The sequence below is a fragment of the Vidua chalybeata genome, chromosome 1 (genome assembly GCF_026979565.1).
Source record: "Vidua chalybeata isolate OUT-0048 chromosome 1, bVidCha1 merged haplotype, whole genome shotgun sequence".
NCBI lineage: Eukaryota > Metazoa > Chordata > Aves > Passeriformes > Viduidae > Vidua > Vidua chalybeata.
The window spans coordinates 84,022,054-84,044,042 of NC_071530.1; the positions used below are offsets into that span (position 1 = coordinate 84,022,054).

General features: G+C 39.6%; 1 protein-coding gene across 6 annotated transcripts in view; it reads right to left on the reverse strand.

Annotated features, from left to right (window-relative positions):
* The window catches only part of GRB10 (growth factor receptor bound protein 10), a 146,322-nt gene that overhangs the window by 47,513 nt on the left and 76,820 nt on the right, over positions 1-21,989 (reverse strand). For 5 of the 6 annotated variants that reach the window (XM_053957031.1, XM_053957074.1, XM_053957038.1 and 2 more), the window contains 2 exons: positions 8,785-9,001; positions 5,945-6,086 (listed from right to left, as the gene is read on the reverse strand). In XM_053957031.1, the coding sequence (XP_053813006.1) occupies positions 5,945-6,086; positions 8,785-9,001 (359 nt within the window). Of the gene's footprint in view, positions 1-5,944; positions 6,087-8,784; positions 9,002-10,809; positions 10,851-21,989 lie in introns of those variants that run through there. The other variant, XM_053957065.1, reaches the window with a different exon arrangement.

Below are 21,989 nucleotides of genomic sequence, written 5' to 3' on the forward strand. Positions count from 1 at the left end.
AATGAGTAAATGTGACTTTCAGCATGATGGGAACTCACCCCCACCCTGATTTCAGGACGACATATTTCCATGAGAGAGGAGATAAGACAACAAGTAATGCAACATCTTTCCTACCCTGCCCATCAAATTTAGCTCGTTTAGTCTGGGAAAGTGTTAATCCTCCAAACGAGAGAGGGGCACCTAAAGGCCTGTTTTCATGCAGTTAGATCACAGCCCTGAAGCAGAGGCATGCTCTTTCCCTATTTTTTCCAAACACAATTGCAACTACCTTTAAAAAAAGTATCTGAGTTAAACATGCTGCAGAGCAATTTATGTATGATTTATTTACTTAGTGTAAGAGACTTGCTTCAAAGAAAGATTTGAGAGAAACAATATGATGTGCCATGGCAGATACTCATGAAAACCCATTTTTTACAGTTGGGACAAAAGGAATGCCTAGACTTAGACCTAAGGAAATGACCAGATTATATCCAGCTATAGATTTGACAAAGTAATGCCCTGTTGACCCACTTAGATGTCAGTATTTATTTTCAAAATGTCTTGTTGCTGAAGATTGTTCCACTGAAGAATCAAGTACAAAATTTGCTGTGACACACGCAAAATCTAACTTAGTATATAATGCCTGTATTATACAGAAATTTATATTTTTATACAGCTTCTTTTTAGAAAATCAACATCCACATCTTCAAAAGAGCCAATATAAAAGTTTTTTGGGAAGAAAAATAAAAAAATGTGCATCATAACATGTAATTAGAACAATAAAAACTAAGAAGTCTGTTTACACAAGCTCCCTTGAAGGATAACTAAATCTGGAAAAAAGAATGACATTAATTCATACCCATTTGTGAATTTAACTTGCTAGAAAAGAGTAAATAATTTGGGTACATCAAACCGCTTTTTGGAAGTTTGCCTGGGCTGTATAGAGGGGGGATGTGAGAAATTTGCCCTATTTTTACAGTTGAAAGCTTCATTGACTCACACAAGATACTTAAGCCTAATATCCTGTGGCATTGCAGTGACCTACATGTAATTATTGCATGCTTTTTCCAAAATATTTGTACACAACCAGAAATTATAACCTAAGTTACCAACTAGCTCTTCATTTATACCAGCAACACAAAGATGGACTTCAATTGGCAGTAAGGTAGCTGTCTGATGTTTTTAGCAATCTTTTGGACAAATGTTTGGTCTTGGTCTGGTGTAATTTTCTGGTCTCCATTTTTCTTAGACAAACATATTTATCCTGTTAAGCAAACAATGGTTTAAAAATTTTCAGCTGTCCCTTCTCCTAGCCTGCAACCACTTCCCCCCCTTCAAAGATGGGGTGATCTTGTGTTTGTAGGTGTGCATGAGCCTTACATACAAAGATGTGAGGAATAGGGAGAGAAAAATATCAAGTAGTCTTGAAATGCCCCTGGTGTCATCCAGACCATGTCCTTCCTGCTCCTGCCTTTTCTTGCCCTTCCTATGCACGGAAAATGGGAGTGCTCTCAGAGGTCTGCTGAAGCTTTGGCTCTGTGGTGATGGGCAGATGAGTGATACTTAGAGGACAAAACCAGGCACAGATGAAGAGGGGAATGATTTGGCATGCACTGATCAGAGAGGTCCTCTCCTGTCAGCTTCCCGTCCAAGCTCACAGACAATGCTGCTCTCAACTCAAGGACTTAAAGAGTTCTTTGTTCTTTGCTCCACTTGAAGGATCGTGGTTTCTCCAAGCACATGACATCTGTACTGTCTCACCACACCAGCACCTGAAGTAGCTACTAACTCAACAGCACAACCGGTTGGTACTTCTCATGCAGGTGCTCACCAGCTGCTTGGCTACATCACTAAAACTTCAGCTGTGCCAATTTTTACAGACCCATGTGTTGTTCACTACCAACAACCCAACATCTAACATTTTTTGACTGTAAAACTAAGCTCAAAGTGGGCCATTTCCACCTGCAGACCTGCAATAAAGGATCATACTGCTGAACTCCAAAGAGGCGTGTATCTCTTTAATTCCAAATAATTTCTGAATGTCCATCACCAGGTTTGTTTGGTCACACAACCCTGTCAGCACACATGTTGCCACTGTGGATGTTGTTCAGTGCAGGATAGCCTTTGAAATGTAACCTAAAAGTTCACAGTTATTTCTCTTCTAAGTCTTTTACTACTAAATTATGTGCCAGTTTCTCAACCTTCGTGTGCTCAGAAAAAAAATTATCCACAAGACTAAGTTCTTTTTCTAAAGCAAAGAAGATTATCCAGAATTAAAAAAAAAAAAAAAACCAAACCCTAAACAAACAAATCTGAAATAATTTCAATAAGCCTAACACTCCAGTTTTGCCTCCCAGATTGTTTCTCCCATTAAATGATGATCCCATTAGCCTACAGGTGTGTTTAGTACTGAAGACATGTTATTTTCCACTGTTGTCTGTCTTCTGGGGGGGCAGCTGCAATACACTGCTGCAGCCGTCAGCTCTAAAAGCAGTATTCAGTGTCTGACTGGCAGCAGAGTTAGAGGTGGCATACTGCTTCCTGCTGTGGTGAAATTAGTACCATTACCCAAGATCTCGTAAAAATATTTTCCAACAAATGAAATTAATGCACTTTTTTGAGTACATAAAGAAAATGCTTTGTCACCATGAGAAGATAGAAAAAAGAACCTAGCACAAAAAAGTAAGAAAGGTTTATTACAGGTATTTTTCACTGCTTTACTGTTTTTTTCTTTCTTTGCTGAGCCAAGAGTAGGAAACAAATGCAGAGCAGTGCATAAAGCAATGCTGTGAACTGCTTGTTAAAAAAAGCAGTGGCAACTACATGAAAAAATAAGAAAGAGACTCAGAATCAACAAGAAATTTGTATGTCAGGTTCCAGCTACACAATAAAATTTTGCATATGAGAAAAAACAATATCCATTTTTTCAGCCAAAAATGTAATTCAAGCTTTATGACCTGAAAGCTTCTTTACTCACTCTTTCATTCACACATGTATCCTTTTCCTACAGGAAACAATATACTGGGAAAAAAGTATAACTTTTTATACTGGGAAAAAGTTTTAACTTTCAGTAAAACTTGAGCAGAGCTGGCATTTCTTTATGCTTAAGGCTTGGCAATATGACATGAGACTCTTCTATGTTTAACAAGACTGGATCTTTAAATTCCTCTTGCATAACCACTACTAGATTTTATCACCACAGAGTTGTATTTTACAATTATTAAACAACAGTGAGGTGTTCCAGGAGGAACAATACTAACATTTCCTTTCCTATGAAGTCATCAGACCCCCCAGCCAGTGATCTCTCCATTGCTTCATATGGTCAGCAAAAAAACACTCACTTCTTTCTGAAATCCCCAAAGCCTACAATACCCTGAGACCCTCTCAAGTGCCACAAATATGAGCTGACCAAAGGCAACACTTCCTCCACACCACGCGTGTGCCATGATGCCCTGTGCGATCAGAGCTGCAGCACTGCTGGCTGGAACTGCTATTGGCTTATCTACCTGTAAGTGCTCAAGAAGCACCAAAGGAATTCACTAGCACCTCATATAACCCAGGTAAACAGAATGGCTCATTCCCATGTCCAATTTTAATCTGTGTTCATAATTTGCAAGCAGAGAACCTGAATTAAGCATCTTGATGTTTTACCTTGGTTAGCATTTAACATTGTATTTATATTTTCGTTAAAGCACAACTTATTTTTCCTAACTGCCAGGTACTAAAACTTGCTATTGCACTCCTTTAACTAAGTTCATCACTCATTTTATTAATCAGTCATTTCTATTGTATTGATGGACATTTATCTCAGCCAGAGCATGCCCTAAAATAATTTACTCAAATTCCCAAAGTCGACATTTTTTTAATGGGTTGAAGTTGGAAAGATGTATAACACTTCTTAAGTTACTAATTTTTTTTACTCATGATGTTTAGCAGATTCCCGTGAACTAAAACTGAGTTCAACAAATTAAGTGGAGGCTGAACAGAGAGATTATTCTGTTATTCAATGATATTCCATGTTTAAAATTTAGATAGTTTGTCTCCTTCATGCAGAAACCAAACCTACTCTCTTTTATCATTCATACTTTAAAAATAGAAGGCTTTTTCAGTTTTGTTTCTCTAATCTTTCATTAATGAGAGCAAAATACTTCGACAGAGAGGAAAAGAACACTTCCCTATTCTTCCCTCACCCCAAGCCAGTGTTTCTCAACTGCCTCCAATGAGTTGATAGGCTGAAATGATCACTGTATTTGCATCTACAAAAGAAACCATTTTTGCCCAACATGCTCTACCTCCTCAGCTTGTACCCTAAAAGGTTTTAACACTATAATGGATTGTCTTTGATTAAAAAATTCAGCAGCAGGCATATCTATACAATATAAATGATTTAATTTTAGGCTTTCAAACCATTTGTCAAAAATTTTCATTTTTAAGTAAGGTAGAATAATTTTTTAAAAAATTATAAGGTAAAACTTGTGAAAATAAAAGATTTTTTATTCTGCTTTTATGGCCATCTTCTTACATACATTAAAAGACTGGTTATTTTTATATTTTTCTGCTGTTAAACCACTAGTTTCTAAATTCGATGAAAAAATGACTCACAGATCATTGAGGGTTCCTTAAGGTTTTACAGACCCAAGTTTAGGGTGGCTTGGGTAATTTTAGTAAAACATAGAGCTAAAAGGCAAAAAAACCCTGAACCAGGAGAATATTTGGAGAGAGTAAACACAGGTTCATTAGAAACTACAATTTATTTCAGAAAGACAGCTATGCTGCTGTCCTGCTGGCAAGTGCCAGGAGGCAGAATTGCCCCGGTTTTATCTCCCCAGAGTCACATCAACACTGCCTTGGCTAAACAGCCTCCCTGCTTAGCTAGTACCTGGGTCTCTGACAGGGCCCTGTGGTAAATTCCCAATGAGATGGCTCAATTTTTTCCCAGGGCATGATTTGGTTACCTGTCTGTCTTGTATGTGTAAGAAATACAGTAAAACCAGTGGAGATGCACTGTGTCTCTCAGGAAAGCGGGCAGCTGTTTATGGCGCTGTAACGCAACACAGAACATGCGAAGGCACACATTGGTGTCTACTGCTTGTAGCTGTGCCCAAGCCCTTTATCTCTCAGAGAGGATGTAGAAGCTAATTACACACTAATGGAGCAGTGACACAGAACTTCTCAATATTTTTGGGTACTCAAGAACAGAATTGCTGCAAGCCAGAGTAACCCATCTTTTCATTCCCATGCAGGTCAGCACAGCTTATAAAATAAAGGTTTTTGAACCCAGCTTTAGTCTTCAAGTGTGCTTGAGGAATGATACAAAACAATAGAGTGGAGTAGGACAGAGAAGAAATACTGCTGTGTCACTGAGGTTACTACTCTGGACCACATGAACGCTCAGTCTGGGCTATCTTAACTGCCAAGAACCCAGAAAATTACTCCACCAGCTTTCCATGGGACAACCTTCCCCTTAAATCCATTACAATGAGCTGCGCCTAGTTACAAACTCTAAGAACACCTTTGCTTTTTGAGCAGCTTCATGAAAAATAGCAAATAAAGCACCCATGTCTTTAAAGAATTCAGCTGTTCAGTGTTTTTGTGACACCTTGAATATTGAGTTTAAAAGGCACAGATCCTCATCCAACTCTAAGACAATTCACTTGACTTCAGAATTAGTACATCTTTAGACTGAGTAACAAAATCTGAAGCATATTAAGCATTACTGCTCTATTCACAACACGCATTTATCTGAAAGAGGCTTACTTCATTTTTACACATCTTTCTTACAAACCTTTCAAAAAATGTCTGAAGCCTATTTGAAGATACTCTCTCGGCCAGTGCTGCCCTACTCACACACAAAGTCTACAAGTGTTTTTACTTATCTGGAAGCTTTCTTTCTGCCTTCAAAATCAAATAGTCCACTGCTGGTTTGCACACGAATGGATGACCCAAAGCTTCATCCCATACTCACATGCTTACTAGCAGGTTGACTCTGAGGTAAAGATCCAGGGGCCAGCACTGGAGAGCTTGCGGGGCTACAAAGTTCTGGGAAGGGATTTGGGATGGCTGGCAAAGACGATGTTCGGAATTGCTGTTCTTCTTCTTGAAGACGCCTATAAACACAGAAGCACTAGGCATTAAGAGGAGCAAACTGGCATCACTAGACCTGGCTCTCATGCCCCAGGGTTTGTGATAATGACACTAAAGACAAGGACTCAAATCCACTCTTTTTCTAGGTAACTACTATACAGTTACAGCAACTCCTAGCACAAAGTAGGCAATTGAATGTAAAAAAATGATCAGTCAGGCATCCATGCTTGTTTTGTTGCTCATAATTTGATTACTTGGATGAGTAACTGAGGTAACTGTGCAAATAAAATAAACAGAAATATCTATCTGTACTCAATGTTGTAAGCACTAGATTACAAGCTTAAGCTGTGTGTGCCAGAAAGTCAGTAAAGCTCTCCCAAACTAATGTTGAAAGAGGAGAAAACAATGGCAGTCACTCAGAGCCAAATTCCAAGTGGATTTGAAAACAAACATGTACCCTACTGTAGAGTTCTCTAAGCTGAGACTTAAACCAATATTGTCGCCTCATTATAATACCAGATTCTATCTCCAAGCAACTCGGCATTTCCCAGAGAAATGAAAAGGCAGAGGCATGGCTTTAGCAACAAGCAATTAGCTGGAATTGTACCCTCCCACCTTATGCCCGCTGTACAGTTACTGTTCAGACAAGTTTGCATCCACCAAAGTACGCCTCATAAGTCTACATGTAACAGAGTTTCAAGTTCCAGTTTATAGTACCCTGCAGTGCCCACACCAACAAAAGAAATACTAAAACCTACCAGAAAAGCTGTAAGACCTACTAGTGACTACAAAGATGGCTTTTGGTTTCCCTGCTGCCAGGGCATCACCACTGAAGATGCGCTAGCTGACTGCAGCAGGCTGCCCTTCAATGCCTAAGCAGAAGGCACCATCTAGTGGCAATCACGAAAGTTTCCAAATCAACTAACTCCTGGATTTGAAAGGCAAATCTTTAAGAACTCAGTTTGCTCTCATTTTTCTGCATGCCTTCAGCAAGCAGAGCCTCCTCGACAGAGCTGCCTGGGAGACAACTGCTGGGTTTGCCCACAGCAGCATCTCCCACTCTAAGTACTCTCATTGACTTTGCCTGTACCTTGCAGATGACAAAATTTAACTACTGTGAAATCTGCTCCATGAATGAGTCTTACAGATCTGGGGGGTTGCAATAAATAGCAGGTTCCAACCATAACTATGAACTATGCCAACAACTTTTTGACCTACCTGCTTCAATTTTTTTTTTTTTTGTGCTCCCCATGTGTGCAGTTCTCTACAGCACAGGGTAAAAGGACAGTGTAAGATTTCTTCAGACCAGTAGACATGTCATATCTGTGCAACAGGGCGCTGTACTGCAAGTTTTTTACTGACCTCCACTGTAAGAAGTGGAATCACGTACTTAATACAATTTGAAAGGTGTGGTTTCCTGAAGCTGGGAGTTCTGTGTGCTGTGCTCTGCTGTGCCTGTACTGTTGCCAGTGGATCATTTACTTCATAACTGATACACACATAAACCTGTACTCCTAGGAGACCACAGTCAATCACTCTGTTCTGGTGGCAAACAAGATAGGTCCAGATAACCCTGAATAGAAGCTTCACCATTACCTTCTTTGATGATGACAAACAGGATGTTCTGGTGTGTATGCAAGTACAGATTTCAAAAAGGCAGAGTGTTCTCAAAATAAGAATTGCTAAGTTTTTAAACACCAAAAATAATTTAAGTGTTTTGACTAGATAGTTACAAAATATCAACAGCTATAGGACTCCAGAGAGTACATTTTCTAGTACAGCCCCATTCGAGGTTAACTATGAAACATCTGTAGAACTGATGGCATCATCAGCTGACTTAGTTGCACTGCATACCCATTCAAATAGAAAAACTGCCTGTCTTAAATATACCATTCCTAAAAGCAATATATCAGTGTTAAAAGTTAGACTACACTTGGAATTCCACTTCTACACTTGGAATTTTTTCTTTTATTATATTGCTTTTCACTTCCTTCAAAGAACAAACTGTTAACTAGTAGGAAAGAAATTGATTTACCACTCAGCATTGACAGGAGCTCCCTTCCTCCTGCTGCCTAAAAAGATTTTAAGAACCTGTACATCACCTATATACTCTCCCATCACCATCAAGAGTTTTCCACTTGAAGCCTGAATTCCAGTCCTCAGCCCTACAACAGGGGGACAACTTTAACACTTTTTTTTTGGTAATTACTTACACAGTGCACTCAAGTGAGTGCTCTGTGAAGAACAGATACATAACTAAGACATGCTCCTTTTTTGTTTGTTGGTCTTAAACCATTCAGGAAACCTCCACAAAGAGACGGGCACTTTCTGTATATCAAAAGTAGTTGAGCATACCCTCATCTATCTACCATGATCTCTTATGTTTAATAAAACCTATAGGCTATCAGTGGACACCAGACTTGAGAGCACTGGTTTTAACAGTTTGGAAAAACATCCAAATATGGATATAGCTTCAGCCAGTTGGTACCAATGACACACTTCTACAAATCAGCTACTGCAGAAACATCAAACCTTGACTAAAAGAAGGGTGATAATATGTGGAAATATTATGTCCTTTACCTACTCAGTACTTTTTTTTATGCAAAAGTCCAGTCTAACACTAAGCTCCGCACCGAAGTGGATCTCCTATTTTAAAATATAGTTCTTTTGAAGGAAGTTCATGACAACTTACGGAAAAGGAGGTGAGTGCCTTGTCCCTACCTGACTGCCATGATGCGCACTGGCTGGGAGCGCTGCACCTTCTGCCTCGGGGACATGGGCTGCAGGGTGCTGGAGCCCGAGGATGGCAGCTGGCTGCGGTTCAGCTGGCCATTCTGGAGAAGCGGAGTGGTTTCCGACTGCATGCTGCATGTGGAGTATAAACTTTCAAATGAGGAATTCATGTCGTTTACCAAAGCTTCCAGGTCCACATCGTCATCTGAAAGACAAAATAAAGGCAGTGTAACACACCTGGAAGATCCAGGCAAAGGAAATGTGCCAAGAGCAAAGACTAAGTTTCAATAAAATTATAACGTAATTATTTAACTACATTTTTACAGTGCAAATTACTATTGCAGAAATAATGTATTTCTCTTAGAGTAGAAAACCACAACTAGTAAGAGCCAGCAATGGACATTTGTTTTGTCTTCCATGGAGAAAAACCATGGACACAGAATAAATATTACAGTATTTACTATATATATGAGTGCGTGTATGTGTGTGTGTGTGCGCATGTGTGTGTGCGCGTGTGTGTGTGTATCAAACCAGAATTTGGTGGGATTTCTAATAATGACAATGCTAATGTGAAGCACCACTTCACTTACTGATGAACTGCCATATATTTCCAAAGTGTATCACTTACAAATACCTCAGTTTGGCTTGGCAAAGTATCAAGTTCAGATTGTCCAACACTGTAATAAATACTTTGCAAGATCGAATAATTTAGAAGAAAAAAAAACTAAGACAGTGCTGCAGTCCTGGAAGACATCATTATACAAGTGAACACTATATCTTGCTAAAAATCCTACCGTATTTCTGTGATATATTATTTTGAAGGGCAGTCCAGCAACTTTCATATAAAAAGATCTATCTGTATCCTTGCTTTTGCAGTGTGATAGACAGATTTCTACCTTAAAAAGTACAAAGTAAATCAACCAAGGATGTGGTGTGGCTAGCTGGAAGAACATCAGTCCCTAAAAAGGGCACCAACCTTTCTATATACACCACCTTACCTCACTGTAAATAAATAACTTGTGCTCAATCATTCCTCCTTAACGATCGTAATTACTCTGCAAGACAAGAGAACTCTGCAAGCCCTTTGCAACTAACCACTCTCTGAACTCCTCTTGCAGAGCACTGTAATTACTCCCAAGCCACAAGTTACATCACTCCCTATCAGGAGTGCAGCAGGCTGACGAACACACACATTGATATCTGCTTCTGGTCACAGCACAGCCACTGCTGGAACAGCTACTCCTGACCAAACAGAGCCTTGTGCAGCCAAAACTGTGCCCTTATTTTCCAGCTGTATCAACTGGCCTGGCAAAACATACCATTGCTGCCTGCAAACTTTCTGTCTCACAAAACTCTTCATGATAGGGAGGGAAAGTAGAGACAATCAATGGATCTGGCCAACACACACTGCTTTGCACCTTAAACACACTGTATTTTCCAATATCCATTCTTTTGCCATGTTTTCTAGGTAAATGAACCATCAGAAGCAGCTTGCAAACAGCTGCACTATTTTCTTTTAGATACCATAAATGATTTTGTACAAATATCACATTTCTTGAGGATATAATCTAAAACAGCATGACTCAATTTCTGTCCACCAACCACGTGCCTTGATAACCATAATGAGATCTGTACATGGCATTTACATGGCAATTGTATTGGGATGCTGATGACCTCCATTCTCAGTGTTGGGTGAACAAAGGACCTGTTCAGAATTAAACAGGTTTCTGGTCATGCACCTACACCTGAGCTTTATTTAGTGACCTGAAATGCCATGTTTCCCACGCAAGTCAGGATGCCCTTTCCTATAAAATAACAGCCACTTAGCCTTCACTCAGAATGTACTCAAGAGGATTTCAAGGTTTGAGCAAGTCAAAAAAAAAAAAAAAAAAAAAAAAAACAAAAAACCCAAAAAGCCCCAAAAAACACCACATCACCCCACAAACAGGTTTCTTCCTTTCAATTTCCCTCAATTTTTGTATTTAACATCTACTACACTACTACTAGACTCACCTTCACTAGGTTACAGCATCTTCTCTGTATGTCAGCTAGCTGATGCATTTCCAACAATCTAAGCTTTGCTTTGCTTGGACAAAGTCTACAATAATTTTCCTGCTATTTTTAGCGATCTTGAGACAGAGCTGCAATTTAAATTTCACTCCATCCTCCAGATTCTTATCCTATTTGGAAAGGACATATTGAAAACACTTCTTGAGCAATCACAAGGGAACCACAAAAGTAGGAGTATAAAGAGGGAGAGGCCGAATTACAAGGCTTTTAAATTTTATCATTCATCTAAAGTACCAAGCTGTAGGGTGTCAGATGGCTGTCAAGTAAAAGCTTAGGGGTTGGATGTAGGAGACATAAAAGACAGACCCTGACCACGGAGTCAGGGAGTAAATTACAGCAACTAACAGCAATTGTTTAGCATGGTGAAAAGTAGAAAGGGAATAAAGTCAAGACATATATTCAGTGGAAGTCCATATGACTTGGTCCCTGAGGGTGCTAATTTATTAACAATTTAGACAAAGCTATTAGTGTGCAAGATCATTACATTTTCAGGTGATTGTAACATGGAAGGAATGATTAAGAGTCATCTCAAGCTATCCCTGAATAAGCAAATAATTGCAAAGGTGTTCTATGTAGCCTAATATGCATAAAACGAGGCACTTCATGCAAAACACTAAGCAAAACAAGTACATAGTTTAAAGCATTGAATTACCATTAGCAGGCTTTTAAGTATATCAATTACACACCTAAATTCAATTTCTAACAGGACAGGCACTTCACAAGGTGCAAATAGAGTTTTCCTAATAATATGCTCCACTGAAGTCCAGATTCTGGTTTCACTCTTCTGTCAGCTCCTTTTCTCTGTGGGTGAAGCACTGTTAATAATAGCCCTCAGTCTTGCTATAAAACTTTTGCAGGAGCTAAAGATCCTTAACATCCTTAAGCTTTTTGAAGACAAAGCATGCAATCTTGAATTTCATACAGTTTCATCTCTATACAATAGCATTTACTACTAAATACCATTATGTTTTGGAGAGATTTCAGCATGATGCAATAGGAAACTTCACTGCTGTAGCCTACACCTCGGAAGTGCCAGCAGATGTCTCAGCCTGCCAAGTAATCCAGTATGTTACTGTGATGGCTCTCCACAGAGCTTAACTAAACAAAAATCAAATAAGCCCTCCACAGGATTTCTAACTGTTTCAACCATATGCAGGCATACTTTTCAGAAGAGTATTTCATATATAGTGCAATCCTTCAAAGTATCTCTCTCTACCAACCACTGAGATCCTGCCTCCATCAAGACAATGCTATGCAGAAAAAAAAAATGTTGACAAAACTGACTTTGAGAAGGCATGCTAGTTAACAGCAAAATTTGCACATCATTGGACTTTGATCCAGCACAGCACCATGCTGGTCCTCTAAGTGAGCACACACAGATTTTGTGACTGACCTGAAAGAATCTAGCAGCCAGTTACACGTAGCTGAGGAGCTAGCTTCCAGCTGCCCAAATATCTTGCATACATGCACTTCCAGGGATACAAAATTATATTTTCCTTAATCTGTATTGAATTCTACCATACAATCAAGGGGTAGGAAAGGGGATATTCAAGGTCTATCCTTCCATTTCAACTGAACAGCACAGAGGCTACTTAGCACTTCCATGCACAAACACGCAAATAGTCATTAACTTTTGACTGTCATTTTTAAATGAGAACACTTGCAAAACCTAGCTCTGACATACTTCTGGTGGTGGACCGGGTACTGGCAGTTTTGTAGACTCTTCTGTGAACTATGTTCTTTCCCAAACTAGAACCAAAGTGCACACACTGGCAGCTGTCTGAACTTCCATTCGTTTCTTTGCCCACAATTTGTTAAACTTTGGCTTTGTTCAGAAACCAGCTCCACTGGATGTTGTAAGTAATATTTTTGGTAAAGTAAATCATGATTTCAATTACAAGAAAAGATTTAAAAGTTCAATTCAAGGAAAGAGGAAAACTTTGTTACAAAAACTGTATTAAGCTAGTTAAGCTAGCTAGATAGGTATGCTATCATGCTCCATTTAAAAAAAAAGCACTTTTTGAATACATTTTTTAATGTTTTTGAGCCTAACATAGGAGGGATGATAACCCCTAAATTAGGCCTGAGCAAACTTTAATCTGTACTTAACCATGTCCCACTTGCTTTTCTGCTTCTAGCCCTTCTCTATCCCCTAGATCCTCATTTATTTACTTATTTTGGTAGTTGTTGGCGTTGACATGTTAAGCTCAGCTAACAAGACTAAGCAGGATCCCACTTATTCTGAAGCGACATAAAGCTGAAATGATCCTGCTCATCTTCAGCTGTGCCAGCTTCCTGAAGAAAGTAGGTATTTTCATGGCTGTCAGGGGTCTCACTGCATTGCAGAAATTCTATTTACTGAAAAAGCGATGAACATGGGAAGAATCTCAGGTTTGGACTACAGACCAGGATGCATTTAATGTCTCTAAATGACCGTTCAGCAAACACCCTTCTCTTTCACATATGGTCCACAGTTCATAGGGAACACTTTGAAAAACATCACAGGACTTAAATTAGTTGTGATTTAAGAGGCTTGTAAAAACATTTTATTTTAAAAAATAAATAATTTCGTTCTTGTTTGCTCATTTTTGAATTTAATCATCCAGCATTATCCCTTGTATCAGTTCCCAGAGATAACTGATGCAAGAGCTACTATGAATTCAGTAAAAGACTATAGCACTTTTCTGTCGCCATAGAATTAAGTCTGATATATAAGAAACCTAACAGCACACCTATAAACAAGTGTTTGATACAGATAGGTAGCTGTTGATTGATCACCTAGTTCTATCTGATAACCTAACACCAGCAAAATGAGTTTCAGAGCAGCACATTCAAGAGCCAGCTTGACAAAATAAAAAAGCTAAGATATACCTAATAGAAGATTTCACTGAAATTAGCTGAGTAGAACATGGTATTCAAGTTATGAGCAGCCCCTCCAGCACATATGAATTAACCCTCAAGGAGACAGACGGAAACAGTGAAAGAAAAGGAACAAATAGTTGCATACAGCCTACCATCATGCACTGATGATGCAATGAAACACTATGTAAATCACAGGTGATACAGGGAAAATACATTTATAGTAAAATAAACAGAAGAACTGTACCAGAAAGGTACAGTTGAAAAGCAAAAAAAAGAAGACATATAAAGTACTTGTGGTATCTATCTCAAGATCCTATTTCAAATCCTCTAAAACTGCATGTAAGTTACTCTGATTCATAGTGGTAAAGCAATTAAGCTTTGCAAGGGTTTTGGCATTGTGTAAATCTCATGTTTTAGGATCAAAAATGCAGGTAAGGATTACCACAGTGATATGTGTATACAAACCCTTTTACAAGACTACCCCTCATATTAAGGGCACCCCTTGCACAAGAGCACTGCAGCACGTCCCTCCAGTACCATGTCCGAATGACATTTTGAAAAGACTTTTCAGAAATCTCCATCACTACAATTTTTTGAAAGTGTACTATTACTGACAACACACAGTTGTAATGATGCAAAAAGAAGTCCACTCGTACTCCTCTATTACTTTCTCGCTCTGAGCATGTTACTACACTTGCTATGTTTACACAAATGTCTCATATCCCTCCGTAGTCTGATTTCAGCTTCAACTAATGCCACAGGCACCAGTTGATCTGCAATTTTCATACAATTGGTATCTACAGCCCCCTACGGATGCATGTATTTAGTACTTGGCAGCTTCTACACCTCTGAGAGATGCATGCAACAGAAGGTGGATGATAATAAGCAAATCTCTTACAATTTTTTAAAAACCCTGCAGTGCCCTCTACAGTGATGCTACAGCTGAATGACACCCTCTGTTCCCAATATCAGCTCCAATTCTATTCAATCTCTCCCCTCCTGATTTCTTGAAAGCTCCATATGGATAGGAAGTTTAGCACAAGAAACAAAAAGACAATATAAAAAACACTTGCAAATCCTATGCTTTCACACTGTTCTCCAGATCAGAGAAGGCTGTCAGACAGAATTATAAAAATATCAAGACTGCTTCAATTGAACATTAGAAGCTTAAAGGGTTTTTTGTTCATTTAAAGTGAAAGCAGAAGGCACAAACACAACTTTGTGTCCTAGAGGCATCACTAAGCCCAGAGCAGCCACAGATTGAATTAAAAATTACAAGCCTGAACCCCAAAACTTTATGTGCCCTGTAAGTCTCCTTATGGGCCTCTGCACACTTTTCTTTTATTGCATTCTAATGTTCTTCAGAAAAGTGAAATTCTCTATTTTGTACTGTAACTACAGTTGCTAGCCTACAAAATGTCACATCAGTGCATGTGTAGCTTGCAAAATGCTAAATGGACCATGCCGTGGAGAGACAAGCAAGAAACAGAGATGCTGGTTGGTAAAAGAGCATGAAATTGAAATAGGCATCTGTGCCCTCTGAGCACACTGAAACCAGAGAACCACACAGAGAAATCAACAGTGAACTTGTAACTGCTCCAGTATTCTCCAGGTGATTTTTAAATGCCACACGCATCTATTCCCATTTCTGCCAGTACAGCTGGGATGGCTAACACCAAGTGTAAGTACATTAATTACAGGTGCTGGGGAGAGCTCTCTTTATTATTTCACACCTCTTTTCTAAAGGTTCATGGTTGGACTCCAGATATGTTCTCAAAACACACCTGATAGATTTCTTGAAATAGAAGACATATAAAATTGAACAAAGTTAATGTTGCTAGGTAACAACTATAGGAATAAGCTACATATGAAAGGCGCTCATAAAAAACCAAAGCTTCAATGAGCAACAGGAACAACTGGCTATAGGTGCCCTGCAGCAGGAAGGAATGAAGTTGTACACTTGGATTAGTGGGTAAAATGAGTTTTAGGAATTCTGATAGAAAAAGATGGAAGGCTAAAAAATTAAAAATTCTGTTTTTGTCCAGTTCACACCTAATGCTTGACATCCCAAAAAGTGAAGACGATGAAAGCTAGGTATTTGGGGGAAGGGAGGGTGGCCAAGGAGGGTTTATTTGTTAATTACGAGGATAAACTAAGGCAAAGCATGTCTCTGATGAAGATTTTACTGGTTTTGCCATTTGACAGTGCTGCAATTATTCACCTAACATTCAGAAGCACTTCCCACTGTACATGCTCCCATTTCTAACCCAAGGACTGCAGAGTCAGGTTGGTCCTTTTGTGGAGTGGATGGATATTGGTTGCCTTGACAAACAATTGCTGTAGGTGGATATCACCACCACTGCTGAACTCTTGCTAGACTCTACTGCACACACAAGTGTTGAAGCACTAATGGCATCAGTATGAGAGGGGCTTGAAATCCAAGGAAACCATCTAAACCATCTAGAATTCTGATTGCGCATGTTCCAACTATAAGAGATAAGATTAAAATATGTAAGTCACAGTCAGTCCCTTTTCCAGACTCACACAGACCGTTTAGAAAACAGAATTCCTGGTACCTGTTTTCTCAAAGGAAATTTTTAGCTTTGGAGGGGGGAAAAAAATAGAAGAAAGCATACCTTCCTTCCTAAAAGATCATCAGGTCAAAGTTTGAACCCAAAGTCAAACAGGACACCAGCTGATCCTATGTCACTGCATATTTAGACTGCCCACTTCCTGCTGGGTGAGCACAGCCTCATCCAGCTATCGCTGATGACAGCAATCAGCTGGTCACCTTTCAAAACCCTCTTCGCAGGCCAGTGCCTGCACAATTACTGCTGTATAGTAACTATTGAGTAAGCACATCACTTAAGCAGAACACCAGATTAAGTAGACTCCGAGAAACCATAATTCTTGAGCAGATTACAAAATCCAATGAAAAGATTAATTTTCAAGTAACTGGTAACATCTGCAGGTTTTTTCCATGAACATGAGGTTCAGTGGTTTTCCTGTACCTTTTTCTTGTGTCACCTACCTTTAATTCATTGATTTAAGAAAAAGACTGATAAAGACCTTTAAAAAGAAAGCATTTCTTTGTTTGGGTTTATCAAGACAAAGAAAACCCAAAGCAGCCTCAGTTACCCAGACAGAAGCAGCAGCATAGAAGGCAGATTGGGATATTCTTTCAATTGCCAAACCTGGGGTCAGAGTAGATCAATCCTCAAAAAAAACCCTTAAGGATAGAGCGGTTACATTGGTGAAGGCTGCAATACATCTCAGAGTGCACGGGCCAGATGGATTTTCCTGGTCCAAAAGGAGACAGGAACAGAAGGAAAGCTAAAGCTTAAGTCAAAACTTTGTGAGTAGTAGTGATGAACCTATAGCCTTGTTGCGGCTCACCCCTAAATCACAACAAAAAAGAAAAGAAAGAGTGAACATGAGCCACAGACAGATCAACTGACCCCAGGGATTCTCCATTCAAGTCTTACCTTCCTGGTGAGGTTAACTGGGTGTCTCGCACTTGATATATTATCTCAACAGCAAAACTGAGAAAGCAAGCCCTGTCAATATATCCCAAAATGATGACCATACAGACTGTCACTTATCCTTCAAGAGGACATGTGTGTGGAACACCTGGGCAGCAGACGGGCTCCTGGTCTGTGCAGCCCATACGAAACAAACAGAAAATCCACTGGAACTGTTTAGACAACAGGCAAACTCATACTGACCTACTGAGCCATCAAGGAACTTACAAGTCGGAGCTGAAGAAGCACAACACTGGGTGGCAATGAAGAGGGGAATTGAAATACTGTCAAGTGACCACAGGGTAAATGCTTGACTGCATATTATATTAGACAGTCATATTTATAACAGAATGGTTTTAAGAAGATATCTAATATCAGTGAGAGCTGCAATTTGACACAGAAAAGGTCAGGTTTAGTTGCATTTTTATTGAGATTACCTAGTCCTACATCAGAAACAGAATAAAAAACTTGAAAATACCCAATAATTAAATATTTTTCTTATGTTTACATGAAAAGAAAAAATATTTTTCCTAATTTATTCTACCATGTCCCATATATAGATTTCTACTCATAGTGCTTCTCTAAAGTTTTATTTGGATATTTTATTCTTATTGCCCATGTCCGAGAAAAAGAAGAAAAAAAGTGAGAGTGCGAATCAAATATAGACAAATAATACTACTACACAAGTCACAGTTCAAAAGGAAGTTAAAAATTCACACAGATGAGAAGAGCTACGCGTGTCTTGCAAATCTAAAGCTATTAAAGGCAAAGGTAAAAACAGTCAAAGCATCTAATGCTTTCCTTTCGGGAACCTGTGTTCTTCTTCCCTGATTAAACATCATAATACCCAGCTGAGTAATCCCAGTTGAACAATCCTTACAAATCAATATAAGTACCACTGCACAGATTAGTCCCTCCCATCCTGCCAAGAAAGCCCAAGCTTTATCCCTGCTCCGGGAAACATCATGCATAACCTCCTAAGGTGCTGCCATAGCTCCAGCCAAAGCCTGCAACGCCCTGCCTGCTCCAGCACCAGCGTTGGCAGCTGCTCCAAGAGAGCATCGCCCAACTGCTTGGGGAAGTCCCTGCCTGGCAGCCAGCAAACTCCAGCCTTCTTACATAGGGGGCTTCACTTAAAATCCACTCCACAACAATTTCAACAAAGCTTTCAAGTAAAAGATAATTGGATTAACCCAGGAAGTCCATTAGCATTTCTCTTCAGGAAGTGATGGGTATTATTATTATTATTATTATTATTATTATTATTATTATTATTATTATTATTATTATTAAATGAGGCATGCCCCTCATTACCTGATACCTGAGCTAACCTTTACTCCCACTAAGGTTAAACCGTGAGTTTTAAATTTTGCTTCAAACAAGTTTGTTGCTGGCTTAAAAAGCACGTTTGAGGACGTAATGTAAGTTCCAAAAGTTGCATACAGCAATTAATGAATCAGCTGTTCTTCCAAGTTAATTAAATATTGCGTTTTCAGCATATAATAGTTACCTAGCTATGACTGATGGACTTACAAAGCAGACAACTGGAACATTTAATATTTAAGGTACTTTTTGCAAACTTAACAGAACCAAAGTCAAATGAAAAAGTAAAATGCTTAAACGCCACGGTAATTTTGATTTCTTTTTATCAGTTGCTTTAATAGTTTAGTGTTAACTGCAATTGTAATTTTGGTAAAATATCTACAAGAGACTAAACTGGGGGAGAGTTGTTTGGAATTGCAACACTGTGTTAAAAAAAGCCTCCTTTAAAAGGCTGTTGGGGACTTGTAGAAACTTATTTGTAGAACATTAGAAATTGCCTCTGACTTGACTTTCAAACCCAGTACCTGACATATAAAGATAAGCAAGCCTAACTACCTTAGCTTCACTTCAGAGACGAAGGCAGCTGCCATCCAGATGTCCTCTTATTGCATAGGCAGCATGTCAATATAAGCTTTCCCTACATTTCTTTGCCCTACTAAAGGAGCAGTGTTTTGGGGCACGGATTTAATTTCATCTGCACTCAGGTGCGCTGTCCCCGAATCAGCTGTCTATTTTAGGCTCTTCTTTCAGGCAAGCCAAGCAGCTGCTTCTGAAAAATCACATAGTCCTTTGAGGGTGCAGAATAAGGAGATCTCCCCCCTTGGCCTTGTCAGCAAAGGGTGGATAATTTGAGAGGAATTACTGCTGTAACGAAGCGTGAACCTCCACTGCATGAGAAGGGAACGCTCCAGTCCTGCCGCACAGATCCCCAGATGGCAAAGCATATTGCTGCAGTCTCATCCCAAATGGCGGTGTGGAGCCACCACGGAAGGTGTCTGTACCCCACTCTGCTCAGGAAGAAAACAGTCATTTATAAAAGCTCTGTGATGCCTCCCTCTGCCGTGACTACACTGATTCCAAGAACTCCCATTAGTCAACCTGTTTTGGTTTTTTTAACATAAAGTAACAACCAGAAGAACCCCCAACCCCAATCAAGGATTATGTCACCAACAACATCCCCAAGACCAGCAACAATACAAAAGAACAAGTAATCTACATTTACCATTCAAAACTTCATGGAAAATCAGTAACATCAGCCTAACTTTATTTAGGACTAAGAGAACCATGTGCTAATGTTTCTTCTGAACTCACCAAATTGAGTCTCTTTTCAGCTAGGCAAAGCCTGGTCCTTTGTGATTTATATCCCATAGGTAAGCTGCACTGGTGAAAATCAGTCAAGATCAGGCTCACCCAGAGGGGAAATCTGCAGGTGTGCTATGCAGAAGACTCATCACAGCACAGCATGAGTCAAAACAAACGTTTCCATTATGCCCGTTTTTCCTTCTGAGATCCACATGCCTAATTTCACAAGCTGTGCACATTCCCAGTTCAGGTACACAGGGCATACCCTGTGATTTTGGGAAAGCAGCCTGCTGCTCTTCTCCATCTAGTTGGCGTTCATGGAGCCCAATCCCCTGACTAGACTCACCTCCTTGCACGTCCACAGAACAAGCCTGGAAGCAGAACACAAGATATTTTCCCTTAAGGGTACTCTTTTAACAGACCATCACTTCTTATGACGCTGTTTCCACTTCTTTTACCCCATGTGACAGGGATGCTTGTCACGCTCAAACGAGCTTGCAGGGCGCTGATCTCCTGTGCTGCGCTGCTTTACTCACCCCACCACCCCTCTTAGGAGAGATGCCCCAAAAACCTGTGGACACAGGGTCAGTGTTCTCAAGAGGTGAGACAACCTGCTCACCTCGCTCTGTTTCACATCTGAAATACAGCCCAGAAAAGCAGAGAAGACTGGTTTGCTCAGTCAAAAGCACACCCACGTATTTACAGACCTAGAAAGGCTTAGACCTAGAAAGAGGCAATGCGTCAACAGGACAGGGCTCAAGGTAGGCCAGAAGTGTTGCTGTAAAGCCTGAAGGTTCTGAAGGACTTCTCTCAGTGGCTTTTTAACCAAGTCAGCACCTCCAGGTTAGCCACCATAGGAATAATACCCATGGGTGTCCCAGCGGCAAGCCTTCCTGGCCTCGGTTCTCTGACCTAGTGACTCATCAGTGATGCCACCCTATCCTTAGAGGTGACCTGTATTTGGACTTTAGTATATTCCACATTCTCCCGATGTGTATTTTTTCTGCTTAGGCTCTAAAACTCATTGTCATCTTTCTGAAAAATATTTATGGTTATTCTGGAGCCTAGAAGCTGTAGTCACTGGGCTCATCACCCAATTGTCTTTGAGTTGCAGATCTTGCAACTTAAAAGCTATCATCTGCAGTACTTCAAATTTCAGAGGGACTGGGAACACTCTACTCTGCCTGAGCTCTCCAAGATTTTCCAACCACTTAAGGACAAACCACAAAAACATACACAAAAATAGTAACTCCCTTTTGCTCTTGAATACCAGCAAGTTCACAAATTAATTGCAAAGATAAACAAAAAAAATTAGCAGCCCCTACGATGTCTTGTCTGAAATATAAACGTATTGCCATCCTAGTTTATAAAAATTTAGAAGTGCGTGCACATGTAAATTCTCGAGCAAGGTATGTTATTAGGAAGGTTAATAAGGCACAGCCAGTTCAAGATGCTCCCTGTGCATTTACAGATCCACTCAGACAGTGGTGCTGTAACACACCCTAACATCACACTGTTCCCAACCCCATCTTGGACATGGCACAAATTGCCTGCAATCTTGATTTGGACAGAAAGACTTAAATATTGTTACTGCAATCCTAATGCCATTAATGAAATTACATACTAATTGCTTTGGTCAGTAGCACCTTATATACTTTAATTACTTAAGCAGCTGCTTGCAGTTAAGAACTCCAAATTTAGCTACATCTCATGCTATATTTTGAAAGGGTTTTTTTGTTTAGCTGGTTTGCCCCATTTAACTCTGGCTTTTTTTTAGCTGAAAATGCAACTAGCTTGACAGAATCTTATCCATTTTAATAGGCACAAAGAGACTTAGAAAATGTAACAAATTCAGATTGATATTCCCCTTGAAGCTTCTTGGCTTTAAGAGAGTGCTGCAACCTTTTTCAAACTCAATGCAAGAATGTCAGCTCCTTTGATGCATTTCTCAAGTATCCTCACATGACACAGCTTGCTGAAGTGCTGTCATGAACCACTTGCAGCATAATGTTTACATAAAGGCAGAAATAAATACTGTGCTGCTTATCACAGTCAGGTAAGCTGAAAGACAGTGATGACTGAAGCTTATTGTTACAATGGTGCACTGTGGTAAAA